Source organism: Callithrix jacchus, chromosome 1, assembly GCF_049354715.1.
Source record: "Callithrix jacchus isolate 240 chromosome 1, calJac240_pri, whole genome shotgun sequence".
NCBI lineage: Eukaryota > Metazoa > Chordata > Mammalia > Primates > Cebidae > Callithrix > Callithrix jacchus.
Window position 1 is genome coordinate 185,498,783 of NC_133502.1, and position 12,237 is coordinate 185,511,019.

The 12,237-nt window shown below is 57.9% G+C and overlaps 1 protein-coding gene across 2 annotated transcripts; it reads left to right on the top strand.

Moving 5' to 3' along the window:
- Positions 1–3,641: 3,641 nt before the first annotated feature.
- On the top strand, positions 3,642–10,875 carry UAP1L1 (UDP-N-acetylglucosamine pyrophosphorylase 1 like 1). 2 transcript variants are annotated; one of them, XR_013520324.1, is made up of 10 exons: positions 3,642–3,976; positions 4,178–4,382; positions 4,616–4,791; positions 5,091–5,263; positions 5,372–5,565; positions 6,004–6,144; positions 6,748–6,933; positions 7,981–8,047; positions 8,598–8,826; positions 9,401–10,875. XR_013520324.1 is itself a non-coding variant. In XM_035264013.3 (9 exons), exons 1-9 carry the CDS (start codon positions 3,688–3,690, stop codon positions 8,688–8,690), a joined length of 1,524 nt encoding a protein of 507 aa, XP_035119904.1. In that variant the 5' UTR covers positions 3,642–3,687; the 3' UTR covers positions 8,691–10,875. The 2 variants fall into 2 exon arrangements, 1 of the variants encoding a protein (XP_035119904.1); XM_035264013.3 differs by having other exon boundaries at positions 8,598–10,875.
- The last annotated feature ends 1,362 nt before the right edge of the window (positions 10,876–12,237 follow it).

The following is a 12,237-nucleotide window of genomic DNA, read 5'->3' on the forward strand; positions in this document are numbered from 1 at the left end:
GCCTGCTGAGTGCCTGCTGCGTGCTGCACTGACTGAACGCCTGCTGCCTGCTGCACTGACTGAACGCCTGCTGCCTGCTGCACTGACTGAGCGCCTGCTGCGTGCTGCACTGACTGAGTGCCTGCTGTGCTGCATTGACTGAGTGCCTGCTGCGTGCTGCACTGACTGAGTGCCTGCTGTGCTGCATTGACTGATTGCCTGCTGCGTGCTGCACTGACTGAGTGCCTGCTGTGTGCTGCATTGATCTGAGGTGATGGGGGCAGAGCAGTGGCTTAAACAATGTCCTGCCTCCGCCGGACGCAGTGGCTCACACCTGTAATCCCAGCACTTTGGGAGGCCAAGGCGGGCGAATCACAGGGTCAGGAGTTTGAGACCAACCTGGCCAACATAGTGAAACTCTGTCTCTACTGAAAATACAAAAATTAGCTGGGCCTAGTGGCAGGCGCCTGTAATTCCAGCTACTTGGAGGCTGAGGCAGGAGAATCACTTGAATCTGGGGGGTGGATATTGCAATAAGCAGAGATCCTGCCACTACACTCCAGCGTGGTGACAGAGTGAGACTCCATCTAAAAAAAAAACCACCCTACCTTCATGGGTTCACTTCTCATGGGGGTGTTAGGGAGCAGAGAACACAGAAAGGCAGCCTGCCACGGAGGACAGAATGGTGCTCACTGAGTGGGCACAGCCTGGACAGCTGAGGCCTGATGAAGCAGGCATCCAGCCAGGTGTTTGTCTAGGGACAAGCGGTCCAGGAGGGAGGAATAGGAAGTACAGAGACCCTGAGGCAGGCCCAAGCCTACGCTGGGAAAAGCAACTCCATGCAGGTCCAGGAGAATGCATTTGGGCCTTGCCCCGGTGAAGCCCCCTTCCCGACACAGTAAGGGCATGCGTGTGGAGGGAGGGCAGAACCCACCTGCCAGGAGACACACTGCTTGAGGGGTCAGCAGGGCCACATGAGGGAGATGTGAGTTTTCATTTGGGTCCCAGATCACTGTCAGGGGTGTGTGAACCACAGCAGCTCCATCTTGAATGGGAGCTGGGTAAAGTAAGGCTGAGACCTACTGGGCATTCCCAGATGGTGAAGGCACCCTAAGTCACAGGATGAGACCGGAGGATGGCACAAGATACAAGTCATCAACACCTTACTGATAAAACAGGTTGCAGTAAAGAAGCCGACCAAATCCCACCAAAGCCAGCATGGCATCGGCAGTGACCTCTGGTCGTCCTCACTGCTACACCCCACCAACGCCATGTCAGTTTACAGACGCCATGGCCACGCCAGGAAGTTACCCTCTGTGGTCTGCAAAGCGGAGGCCCTTGTTTAGCACATCAGCAAAAAAAGCATACAAATGTGCACCCAGCAGCCCTCAGGGCTGCTCTGTCTATACAGTAGCCATTCTTTATTCTTTTACCATCCTAATAACTTGCCTTTACTTTTCTCTATAGGCTTGCCCTGAATTCTTTCTTGCGTAAGATCCAAGAACCCCCTCTTGGGGTCTGCACTGAGACCCCTTTCTTTAACAGCATGATTTGTATATATATTTTTTTGAAACAGAGTTTCACTCTTGTTGCCCAGGCTGGAGTGCAATGGCACGATCTCCACTCACAGCAACCTCTGCCTCCTGGGTTTAAGTAATTCTCCTGCCTCAGCCTCTCGAGTAGCTGGGACTACAGGCATGTGCCACCATGCCCGGCTAATTCTATATTTTTAGTAGAGACGGGGTTTCTCTAGGCTGGTCTTCAACTTCCAACCTCAGGTCATCACCCACCTCAGCCTCCCAAAGTGCTGGGATTACAGGCATGAGCCACCGTTCCCTGCCTTCGTTTTTCCTTTTAGACAGAGTTTCGCTCTGTCACCCAGTCTAGAGTGCGGTGGCACCATCTCAGCTCACTATAACCTCTGCCTCCCAGGTTCAAGTGATTCTTGTGCCTCATCCTCCCGAATAGCTGGCACTACAGGTGAATGCCACTACATCTGGCTAATTTTTGTTTTTAGTGGAGATGGGGTACCACCACCTTGCCCAGTCTGCTGTCAAACTCCTGGGCTCAAGCGATCATCCTGCCTCAGCCTCCCAGAGTGCTGGGATTATAGGCATGAGCCACTGCTCCTGGACACCATTTGAATTCTTTTAAGCAGTCACATGTATTAATTTTAGACTTACTATAACTAGTTTCTAGGAGAAAGTTTTGTGCCCAATTTGCAGAAAATACCCTTTCATGTTTTTCTTTTTCTTTTTTGGGGGAGATGGAGTTTTGCTCTTGTTGCCCAGGCTGGAATGCAATAGGACAATCTCAGTTCACTGCAACTTCCACCACCTGGGTTCAAGCGATTCTCCTGCCTCAGCATCCCGAGTAGCTGGGATTAAAGGCATCTGCCACCACCACACCTAGCTAATTTTTTTCTATTTTTAGTAAAGAGGGTTTGTCCATGTTGGTCAGGCTGATCTCAAACTCCTGACCTCAGGTGATCCACCTGCCTCCGCCTTCCAAAGTGCTGGGATTACAGGCATGAGCCACTGCGCCCAGCCCCTTTCATGTTTTTCACTAGCAAAATATTGTATTTTTATTTATTTACTTTGAGACAGAGTCTCACACTGTCACCAGGCGCCAGGCTGGCGTGCAGTGGCGCGATTTCGGCTCACTGCAACCTCCGCCTCCCGAGTTCAAGCGATTCGATTCTCCTGCCTCAGCCTCCTGAGTAGCTGGGATCACAGGCGCACACCACCACGCCCGGCTACTTTTTGTATTTTTAGTATAGACAGGTTTCACCACGTCGGCCAGTCTGGTCTTGAACTCCTGACCTCAGGAGATCCGCTCACCTCGGCCTCTGAAAGTGCTGGGATTGCAGGGCTGAGCTACCGCGCCCAGCCACAAGCAAGATAGTTTAATCAACCTGATAGTAAAATAACAATGCAGGCCATGGGCTGCGGAGGGTTCTGGTTGCCTGGCTGTGGGAAGGGGGAAGGGTGGGCGGGACGGAGCCCCAAGGCGGGGGTGGGGGGGGTGGCTTCCTGCAGGCGCCATGCTGGCATCCCGTCACCCAGTCTGGCTCCACCCTCCCAACAGCTCAACCATAGCCCAGGCCTCTTCAATGCATCCTGGCGGATGGTTTCTGCCCCAGGAGGTCTCCGCCCGCGTCTCGGTTAGCGCAGAAGTGGCCACGCCACTCTCAGGTTCAAAGCCTGTGCTGGGACAGAACTTAGCTTTCCCTGCGGGACGCCCCGGGACCCCTTCCTCCCTTGGCTCCTGAGGTTCCTCCGCCCACTCCTGAGGGTCCTGGGATTCCTCGGGGCGGGGCGCGGAGTGGACGGGGCGGGACGGGCTTGGGGCCTGGAGCAGGGCAGGAACGGGGACCGGAGCTCGAGGGACGAGGTCAGGGCGAGACACCGTAGCGGGTCCGGGGGACGGAGAGGGAGAGGAGACAGGCTGCAGCGAGGGGGCTGGGCCCGGACTCCAGTCTCGGACGCGGGGGGCTGGGGGGCGTGAACAGGGAGGGGTCAGAGAGAACCCGGACAGAATCCCGGGCCCCGAGCGGGGGTGGGCGGGCTTCGGGGCCAGGCGCGGGGCTGGGTCGAGGCGGGGCGCCCCAGACCCGCCCCGAGGAGTGTCTGCACCGCCCGCCCGGTCCCGTGACGCTGGTCAGTGGCGCGAGTCACGAGTGCCGACTGGACAGACGGCGGCAGCGACATGGCCTCGGAGCGAGACGTGCGCGCCCGGCTGCAGCGCTCTGGCCAGGAGCACCTCCTGCGCTTCTGGGCGGAGCTGGCGCCGGAGCCGCGAGCCGCGCTGCTGGCGGAGCTGGCGCCCCTGGAGCCCGAGGCACTGCGCGAGCACTGCCGGAGGGCGGCCGAGGCCTGTGCGCGTCCCCCCGGCCCGCCGCCTGGCCTGGCCGCGCGCCTGCAGCCCCTGCCCCCCGAGCGCCTGGGCAGCGCCAGCCGCAGCGACCCCAAGACGCGGCGGCGCTGGGAGGAGGAAGGTAGGAGGGGCGGAGGCCCCACGGAGGGAGTGGGAGCCGAGGCCGCGCTCGGGGAGGTGGAGTTCCCCCTACTACTTTGAGACGGGTCCCGCCTCACGCATGCTGCCCCCGAGTCCCCGAGCCCAGGCCCCAGGGTTGGCTTGCCCTAAAGCGGAAGGGTGGGCGGGTCCGGCCGTCCCTTCACGGCGCGCGTACCCCCAGGTTTCCGCCAGATCGCCCTGAACAAGGTGGCCGTCCTGCTGCTGGCTGGCGGGCAGGGCACTCGCCTGGGCGTGACCTACCCCAAGGGCATGTACCGCGTGGGGCTGCCCAGCCGGAAGACCCTGTACCAGCTGCAGGCGGAGCGGATTCGGCGGGTGGAGCAGCTGGCCGGTGAGCGCCACGGGACCCGCTGCACCGTGCCCTGGTGTGTCCTCCCTGCCCTGCCTCAGCCCGGAGGGACCCCTGCCCACGCGCCCGTTTTCCCCACCCGCTCCAGACGCGAGTCCCAACCCCGGCACAGCCCGGGACATAGCCCAGCATCCCACCAAAATAGGGCCTGGTCTCAGCCCCAACTGGACGCTGGACCCCGGTCCCCGATGCCAGCGCTGGTCCGAGCCCCGTCTCGCTCACGGCCGGCTCACCCCGCCTCCCTCGCAGGTACCTCATGACCAGCGAGTTCACGCTGGGGCCCACGGCAGAGTTCTTCAGGGAGCACGACTTCTTCCACCTGGACCCCGCCAACGTGGTCATGTTTGAGCAGCGCCTGCTGCCTGCCGTGACCTTTGATGGCAAAGTTATCCTGGAGCGCAAAGACAAAGTTGCCATGGCCCCAGGTGTGGCCCGTTCCTGAGACGGGAGGGACCTCCCAGACCAGAGCTGGGAGTGTAGCTGGGGGAATCCACGTGCCCGGGTTCGCGGCTGCCCCAAGGCTGTGTGGTCCCGGGTTAGGCGCCTCCTTCTCTGGGCCTTGAGCCCCCGTTTGTCACGTGGTACAACCACAGGGCTGTCTGGTTAAGGACTAGGGTGCCTTAGGCACAGGGCCGGGGCTTCCCCCGCCTCCAGCGCGTCCTAGACCCGCAGAGTGAGCCCTGGGGGGAGCCCTCGAGAAGCCCATTCCCTTCTCCGTCTGCAGACGGCAACGGGGGCCTTTACTGCGCGCTGGAGGACCACAAGATCCTGGAGGACATGGAGCGCCGGGGAGTGGAGTTTGTGCACGTGTACTGTGTGGACAACATCCTGGTGCGCCTAGCAGACCCTGTCTTCATCGGCTTCTGTGTGCTGCAGGGTGCGGACTGTGGGGCCAAGGTCAGCGCCCACCTGCGCCGCGCCCCGCCCCCGAGGCTGGCCCCGCCCTCGCGAAGCTCCACCCCTCACGAAGCCCCGCCCTCAGCCCATCCCTGGTCTCGGCTGCAGGTGGTGGAAAAGGCCTACCCCGAGGAGCCGGTGGGCGTGGTGTGCCAGGTGGACGGCGTCCCCCAGGTGGTGGAATACAGCGAGATCAGTCCTGAGACCGCACAGCTGCGTGCCTCCGACGGGGGCCTGCTCTACAATGCAGGCAACATCTGCAACCACTTCTTCACCCGAGGCTTCCTTCAGGCCGTCACCAGGTGTGCGTCAGCAGGTGGCCATGGAGTGCGGGCCAGAGCTGCCTGCACTGACCAGGGACCCGCGGGGTCCCAGTGAGCTGCGTGCCCTGGGCCACAGCGGCTGTGGTCAGGCGTGGCTGAAGGGTTGTGGTGGAGAAGGGATCCCAGTCTTGTACAGGCAGAGGTGCTGGAGGAACTGCCCTGGGGCCCATGGCGCTAACCCCAGGGCCTGCCAGTTTCTGTTTGCCTGGGCAGGAATGTGGCACGGGGCTGCAGGGAGGAGACCTGTGCCCGCTCCTCCCTGGAGATCCAGCTCCACTCTGCTGCATCTATGTGGTGTAATGTCCTTGCTGCCATCCTGTCTCACCCGGCTGGGTGTGCTCAGAAATGGGGACAGAGCCCTCAGCGGTGCCCTATCTGATCTGTTTTTTTCTTCTCCTCTGCCCTCCCATGGCCCAGGGATTTTGAGCCTTTGCTGAAGCCACACGTGGCTGTGAAGAAGGTCCCGTACGTGGATGAGGAGGGGAATCTGGTAAAGCCACTGAAACCGAATGGGATAAAGATGGAGAAGTTTGTGTTTGATGTGTTCCAGTTCGCTAAGTTAGTAGTGGGGCTCATTCATTTTTCCGTTCTTCTCTCCCTCAGTTTTGGTGGTGGGAACTGAGGCCCAGCTAGGCAGGGAGGTGGAGGCCCGGGGAGGGGGAGCCAAGGGGACTGTGAGCAGGTCTCGGCGAGAAGACCCCTGAGGGTTAGCAGTCCCCAAGGTTGGGGCATAGTGAGCCTCTGGGGCAGCTCGAGTCCTGGGGCTGTGGATCTGGGAGGACCCTCCGCTGTCCCTACCCAAAGTTAGGAGCTATCTCTGGCCAGGTTGCCAGAGCAGCTGGGAGGGCTTTTGGCTCTCACGACAGGGGTTGCAGGGTCTGGGCTTTTGGCTGCTGGAAATGGAGGCCCCAGGTCCTTCCATTTTCTGGAGTCAGGTTTGGAATGCCATGTGGAGAGAGGTGGCTGCTTGGGTGGAGATGGCATAGCTCTACCTCAGTTTACCAATGGCGTTGGTGGTTTAAAGTTGCAGTACCTGCTGGGGCTCCTGCCTAGACTTGCTGCCAGACCTTCACTCCATTACTGGAGACCCGGCCCAGCCCTCACCTGCCCAGATTGGGGCCTCTGGGCTGGGACATAGGTGACCAGCCCTTTCTCCACCAGGAACTTTGTTGCCTTTGAAGTGTTACGGGAGGAGGAGTTTTCCCCACTGAAGAACGCAGACTTGGCTGACAGGGACAGCCCCTGTACTGCCCGCCGGGCCCTGCTCGCCCAGCACTACCGGTGGGCCCTGCAGGCCGGGGCCCGCTTCCTGGATGCACATGGGGCCTGGCTCCCAGAGCTTCCCTGGTGAGTGTGGCCCTGGGGTCACAGAAGGGGAGGGTTCAGCTCCGGGCCCTTGCTGGCTCTGCCACAGCCACACTGGGGAGAGGTCTTCTGTCCTGGCACCACCCCAGATCACACGGTGACCACTGGCACAGCCTCCTGGCCTGACCCTTCAAGTTCTGCCCAGAGCTCTGAGGGAAGCAGGGGGCTCCCCAACTCCCCAATTTACCAACAAGCTTTTGGTTTGTTTACAAAAGCATACTTAGATTTGCCTCTCTTTTTTTTTGAGATGGAGTCTCACTTTGTCACCAGGCTGGAGTGCAGTGGCGCGATCTCAGCTCACTGCAACCTCCACCTCCTGGGTTCAAGTGATTCTATGGCCTCAGCCTCCCAAGTAGCTGGGACTACAAGGCACATGCCCACCACGCCCAGATAATTTTTGTATTTTTTTTTAGTAGAGATGGGGTTTCACCATGTTGGTCAGGCTGGACTCGATCTCTTGACCTTGTGATCTGCCTGCCTCAGCCTTCCAAAGTGCCAGGATTAAAGGTGTGAGCCAGTGCACCCCAGCTATTTTTTTGTTTTTATTTTTCTTATTTGTACAAATGTGTGGGGTATGCATGCAATTTTGTTACATGCATACAGATTGCACAGTGGTCAAATCAGGGCTTTTAGGGGATCTATCACCCAACTAACATTGTGCCCGTTTATTCATAGGCTTTGAAACTGAGGCCTGGGCATGAATTCAGAAAGTAGCAGGACAGTTTGATATCAGGGCTGGGAGAGAAAAGGACATTGGGTTTCCATCTCCCTGATTTTCTAGGGCCACCCCTAAACCTGCCTAGGCTCTGCATGGGAGGCCTGTGGGGGTGCTTTCTCCCCCAGATCAGGTCCTGTCACTTGGCAGTGGGATGTGTGCTCAGGGTTTGGGGTGTCCAGAGGAAGACGGGCTTGCTGAGAAAGGGTCTTCAGGGAATCAGGTGTGTGCGCAGGCTTCCATGCGGTGGGGGGGGCACTGGGGGAGGGCCCTGGCCAGCTGTGAGGAGATATTGACAAGTGGTCTTTCCCTAGCTCACCCCCAAATGGAGATCCTCCAGCCATCTGTGAGATATCGCCCTTGGTGTCCTACTCTGGAGAGGTGAGAGCTGCCTATCCCTGTCTGGGCCCTTCTGGAATCCGGTTTGGAGTACAACCTGGGGAGAGGTGGTGGCTTGGGTGGAGAAGGCACAGCTCTATCTCCGTTTACCAATGGGGTCAGTGGTTTAAAGTTGCAGAAGACCTTCTAGGATATGGGGTGAGGTGGGGTGAGGTTTTTGCAGGTCCTGGGGATGAGATGACCCAGGTCTGTGCCCAGTGTGGGGTCAGTCAGGCCTTGGTGGGGCCTTGCGGAGGGAAGATGCCAGCCTCTGCTACCTCCCTGACCGCGGTTGCTTTTGCCCCTTTCTCTGGTCAAGTCAGGCCTGAGCTTGACAGGAGGGTCTCCTGCTGGCCTAGGGTCTTGAGTGGGATCTCCGGTGTCCTGCAGTGTGCATCTGCTCCTGGCCCTGGAAGCTTTTCTGTCCCCACCCCTCTCTGACTCTAGGCAGACCTGTGATCATGCCTGGGGACTGTGGCTCCTAGGGGTGGCCAGAGGGGCTGTGGCCGGCCAAAAGGTGGGCACTTGACCATTGTGGCCTGCTTGTCTTCAGGGTTTAGAAGTGTATCTGCAAGGCCGGGAGTTCCAGTCCCCGCTCATCTTGGATGAGGACCAGGCCAGGGAGCTGCAGCCACAGGAGCCCTGACCCTGCCAGGCCTGCCAACCCCGGGTCCTGGAGCTGGGGGCTACGGCCCTAGCCTGGGCTCTGGTGGAACAGCAGGCTGCCACATGCTTCCAGCCTGCAGAACACAGGATGAAACATCCTGGTCCCCTCCACGACGGTAGGCCCTCTCCTACTGCCTCTGGACACAAGTGGTGCTGCCTGCTGGGGCTCTGTGGCTCCATTCCCAGCTGTGGGGTCCAGCTGAGAGGCAGAGGGACTTGGGGCCTGGGAGAATGGGGCTGAGAGAAGGCTTTGGGTTGGGGCCTGAGGGAGGTGTGGTGTCATCTGGGAAGAACAGGAGGGCATGTCCTTCTGGGAGCCAGCCCTGTGGGTCCCCGCACCCAGTCGAGCACTAGAAGCCACATAAGCTATGCTGGATGTGCTTCTGCAGCCTACAGATGTGGAACCAGAGCGAGGGGATGGCTCCACCCACCCAAGGGCTGCCCCTTCTCCTCAGCAGCTGAACCAGTAATGGGGGCAAGGCTGGGGAATCCTGCCCACACACCCCGGTGCCCAGCAAGGTCACAGAAAGGGCCTAATGCCCGTGATCCAGGTGGCTCTGAGAAGCTTGGCTGGGACACCTGAGCCTGCAGCCAGCACTCCTGCCTTATCCCCATTTATCCCCAAAGCTGCCACCTCTCAGCCTCATCCACGGTCACTTTAAGCTGATGAGTTTTCTGTGCTTCCCCAAGAACCAGCAGGATCAACACCGGAGGCCTCTGTGATGGCTGTTGACTAATCTGGGATTTCATGAGTCAGAAGTGCCAGCCCTTGTCCCAGCTGCCTGCTGCTTCTGATGGATCTTGGTGCTCAGGCTGCCCCACTCTCTGAGTGAGGCCACAGCCTCCATATTTAGTGCCCCGGCCCCTCCCAGCACTCAGGCATAGCTGGGACAAGCCAGCAGCCCCAGGGTTCTTCCCTGATGATTCTCTCCTGCTTTCTCATCTCCAGGGAGATGAGAGTGGCACCTCACTTTCCGTGCTGGCATGGAGAGAGCTATGCCATGTAACCTGCTGCTGAATCCTCAGCCCCACCTCACAAACCGCCGCCCCCAGTAGAAGGCCCCATTGGTTTCTCGGGAGGGTGTTTGTAAGGGCAGGTTCAGATGCAGCCTTCCAGATTTAGAGGCACTGGGAGGACAGTGGCTGAGTGGAGGTGCCCAGACCTGGGCAGGCAGCACGCTCAGGCCCACACCTTGCTATTTTTGAAACCAAAGCCCAGAGGATGACGTCCGCTTCCCCCTCCCTGGCTCTGCCCTTCTTGTTGCAAGCCATGCAGTGCCTTAGGGCCCTTTTCATAGCGGCTCCTCATGGCCACGACTGGAACAGGGATACAGCCTCTTTCTACACAAGCAGCTAGCTGAGAGAAGGTTTTTAGTTTTTGTTTTTGTTTTTTTTTTTTTTTTTTTGAGACAGAGTCTTGCTGTGTCACCCAGGCTAGAGTGCAGTGGTGCTGTCTCAGCTCACTGCAACTCTGCCTCCCATATCAAGTGATGCTCATGCCTCAGCCTCCCAAGCAGCTAAGATTACAGGTGCCTGCCACCATGCCCAGTTAATTTTTGTATTTTTAGTAGAGACGGGGGTTTCACCATATTGGCCAGGCTGAGCCTCAAACTCCTGACCTCATATCAGCCTGCCTCAGCCTCCCAAAGAGCTGGGATTAGAGGCGTGAGTCACCATGCCCCGTCTCTCCGTGTTACTCAGACTGGTCTCAAACTCCTGAGCTCAAGTGTGATCCTCTTGCCTTGGCCTCCCAGAGTGCTGGGATTACAGGCATGAGCCACTGCACCTGGCTCACTCTCATTTTACATTTTCTAATAACCATACCTTCATGTATAGTTGCAAAGAAAGCCCAGAGAGGTCCTGAGTACTCTCCACCCAGATTCCCGGTGACGGCATCTCACATGACTATAAGGACAATGTCAAATCCAGGAGCGAGAGACTGCTGCAGTGTTCCAAGTCCAAATACGTGTGGTCCAGTGCATGCACATGTGCAGTCAAGTCACACTGCAAAGGTCTCCCTCTGCTGCCCCTCATCGGCACACAGCGCTACCACCCATGGCCCCACAACCATTGATGATTTAACAGTTTGTAAGATGGTGACGGCATCTTCACATTCTGTCACTGGGATGTTTCCAGTAAACAAAAGGTGCTGTGATTGGCTGAGACCCTGGCAAGTGCAGTTTTTGGCTAGTGGTGGGAACAAGGGTCAGGCGTTCACAGCTGTGGCCCAGGGCTGGCCTCACTGGGGGCAAGGAGTTCCCAGATGAAGGCCGAGACTGCTTGGGGTGCCCAGGAATCCCTTGCAATCCCATCCCACGCTTCACCAGGTCTCCGAAGGGCCTGAGACAACCTGGGGTCAGGAGCCCTGGGTGCTCTCCAGGGCTGGCTTCTGCATGCTCAGCTTTGATTGCCTGGAGACTCACTCTCCTGCACCTGCAGCCTCCAGATGCCAAGGTCTCCCTGCTAACCACATGGGCGGGATGCTTGGGGCACTGCAGGGACTTGACAAGAATGAGTGGTGTCAATCTAAAGAGAAACGCAGACTTTCCAGAACAAATGCATTTAACTGAAAACAACAGATGATTGCAATTTAGGATATGCAGACCTCAGTGGGCCGTAGGCATATGATGGGGGTGGGGTGGGGATAAAGGAAAGGGGAAATCCTTTTTTTTTTTTGAGACTGCGTCTTACTGTTTCCCAGGCTGGAGAGCAGTGGTGTGATCATGGCTCACTGCAGCCTTGTCCTCCTGGGCTTAGGTGATCCTCCCACCTCAGCCTCTGGAGTAGCTGGGACCACAGGCACACGCTACTACGCCACACTCATTTTTGTATTTTTTGTAGAGATACAGATTTCACCATGTTGCCCAGGCTGGACTCCTGAGCTCAGGGGATCTGCCCACCTTGGCCTCCAAAAGTGCTAGGATTACTACAGGCAGGAGTCACTGTGCCCTGCCCAAGGATTTCTTTTTTTTTTTTTTGGTGACAAGAGTCTTGCTCTGTCGCCCAGGCTGGAGTTCAGTGGTGTGATCTTGGTTCACTGCAACCTCCACCTTCTGAGTTCAAGGAATTCTCCTGCCTCAGCCTCCCGAGTAGCTGGGACTACAGGCATGTGCCACCACACCCAGCTAATTTTTTTTTTTTTTTTTTGTAGATACAGGGTCTCACCAAGTTGGTCAGGCTGGTCTTGGACTCCTGACCTCAAGTGATCTGCCTGCCTCGGCCTCCCAAAGTGCTGGGATTACAGGAGCCAGGGCACCTGGCCCCAAGATAAATCTTTTAAAGACAGAAAAGTTACCATAAGCTGTTTTGAAACCAAAGGTCAGCCAGGCACTGTGGGAGGCCGAGGCGGGTGGATCACGAGGTCAGGAGATAGACACCATTCTGGCCAACACTGTGAAACCCCGTCTTAACTAAAAATACAAAAATATTAGCCGAGTGTGTGGTGTGCACCTGTAATCCCACGTAATCGAGAGGCTGAGATAGGAGAACTGCGTGAACCCAGGAGGCAAAGGTTACAATGAGCCGAG

Coding starts and splice junctions, on each gene's coding strand:
- UAP1L1 (XM_035264013.3), top strand. CDS start 3,688: ATGGCCTCGGAGCGAGACGTGCGCGCCCGGCTGCAGCGCTCTGGCCAG. Junction 3,977..4,177: donor GCGGCGCTGGGAGGAGGAAG/GTAGGAGGGGCG, acceptor GCGTACCCCCAG/GTTTCCGCCAGATCGCCCTG. Junction 4,383..4,615: donor ACCCGCTGCACCGTGCCCTG/GTGTGTCCTCCC, acceptor CCTCCCTCGCAG/GTACCTCATGACCAGCGAGT.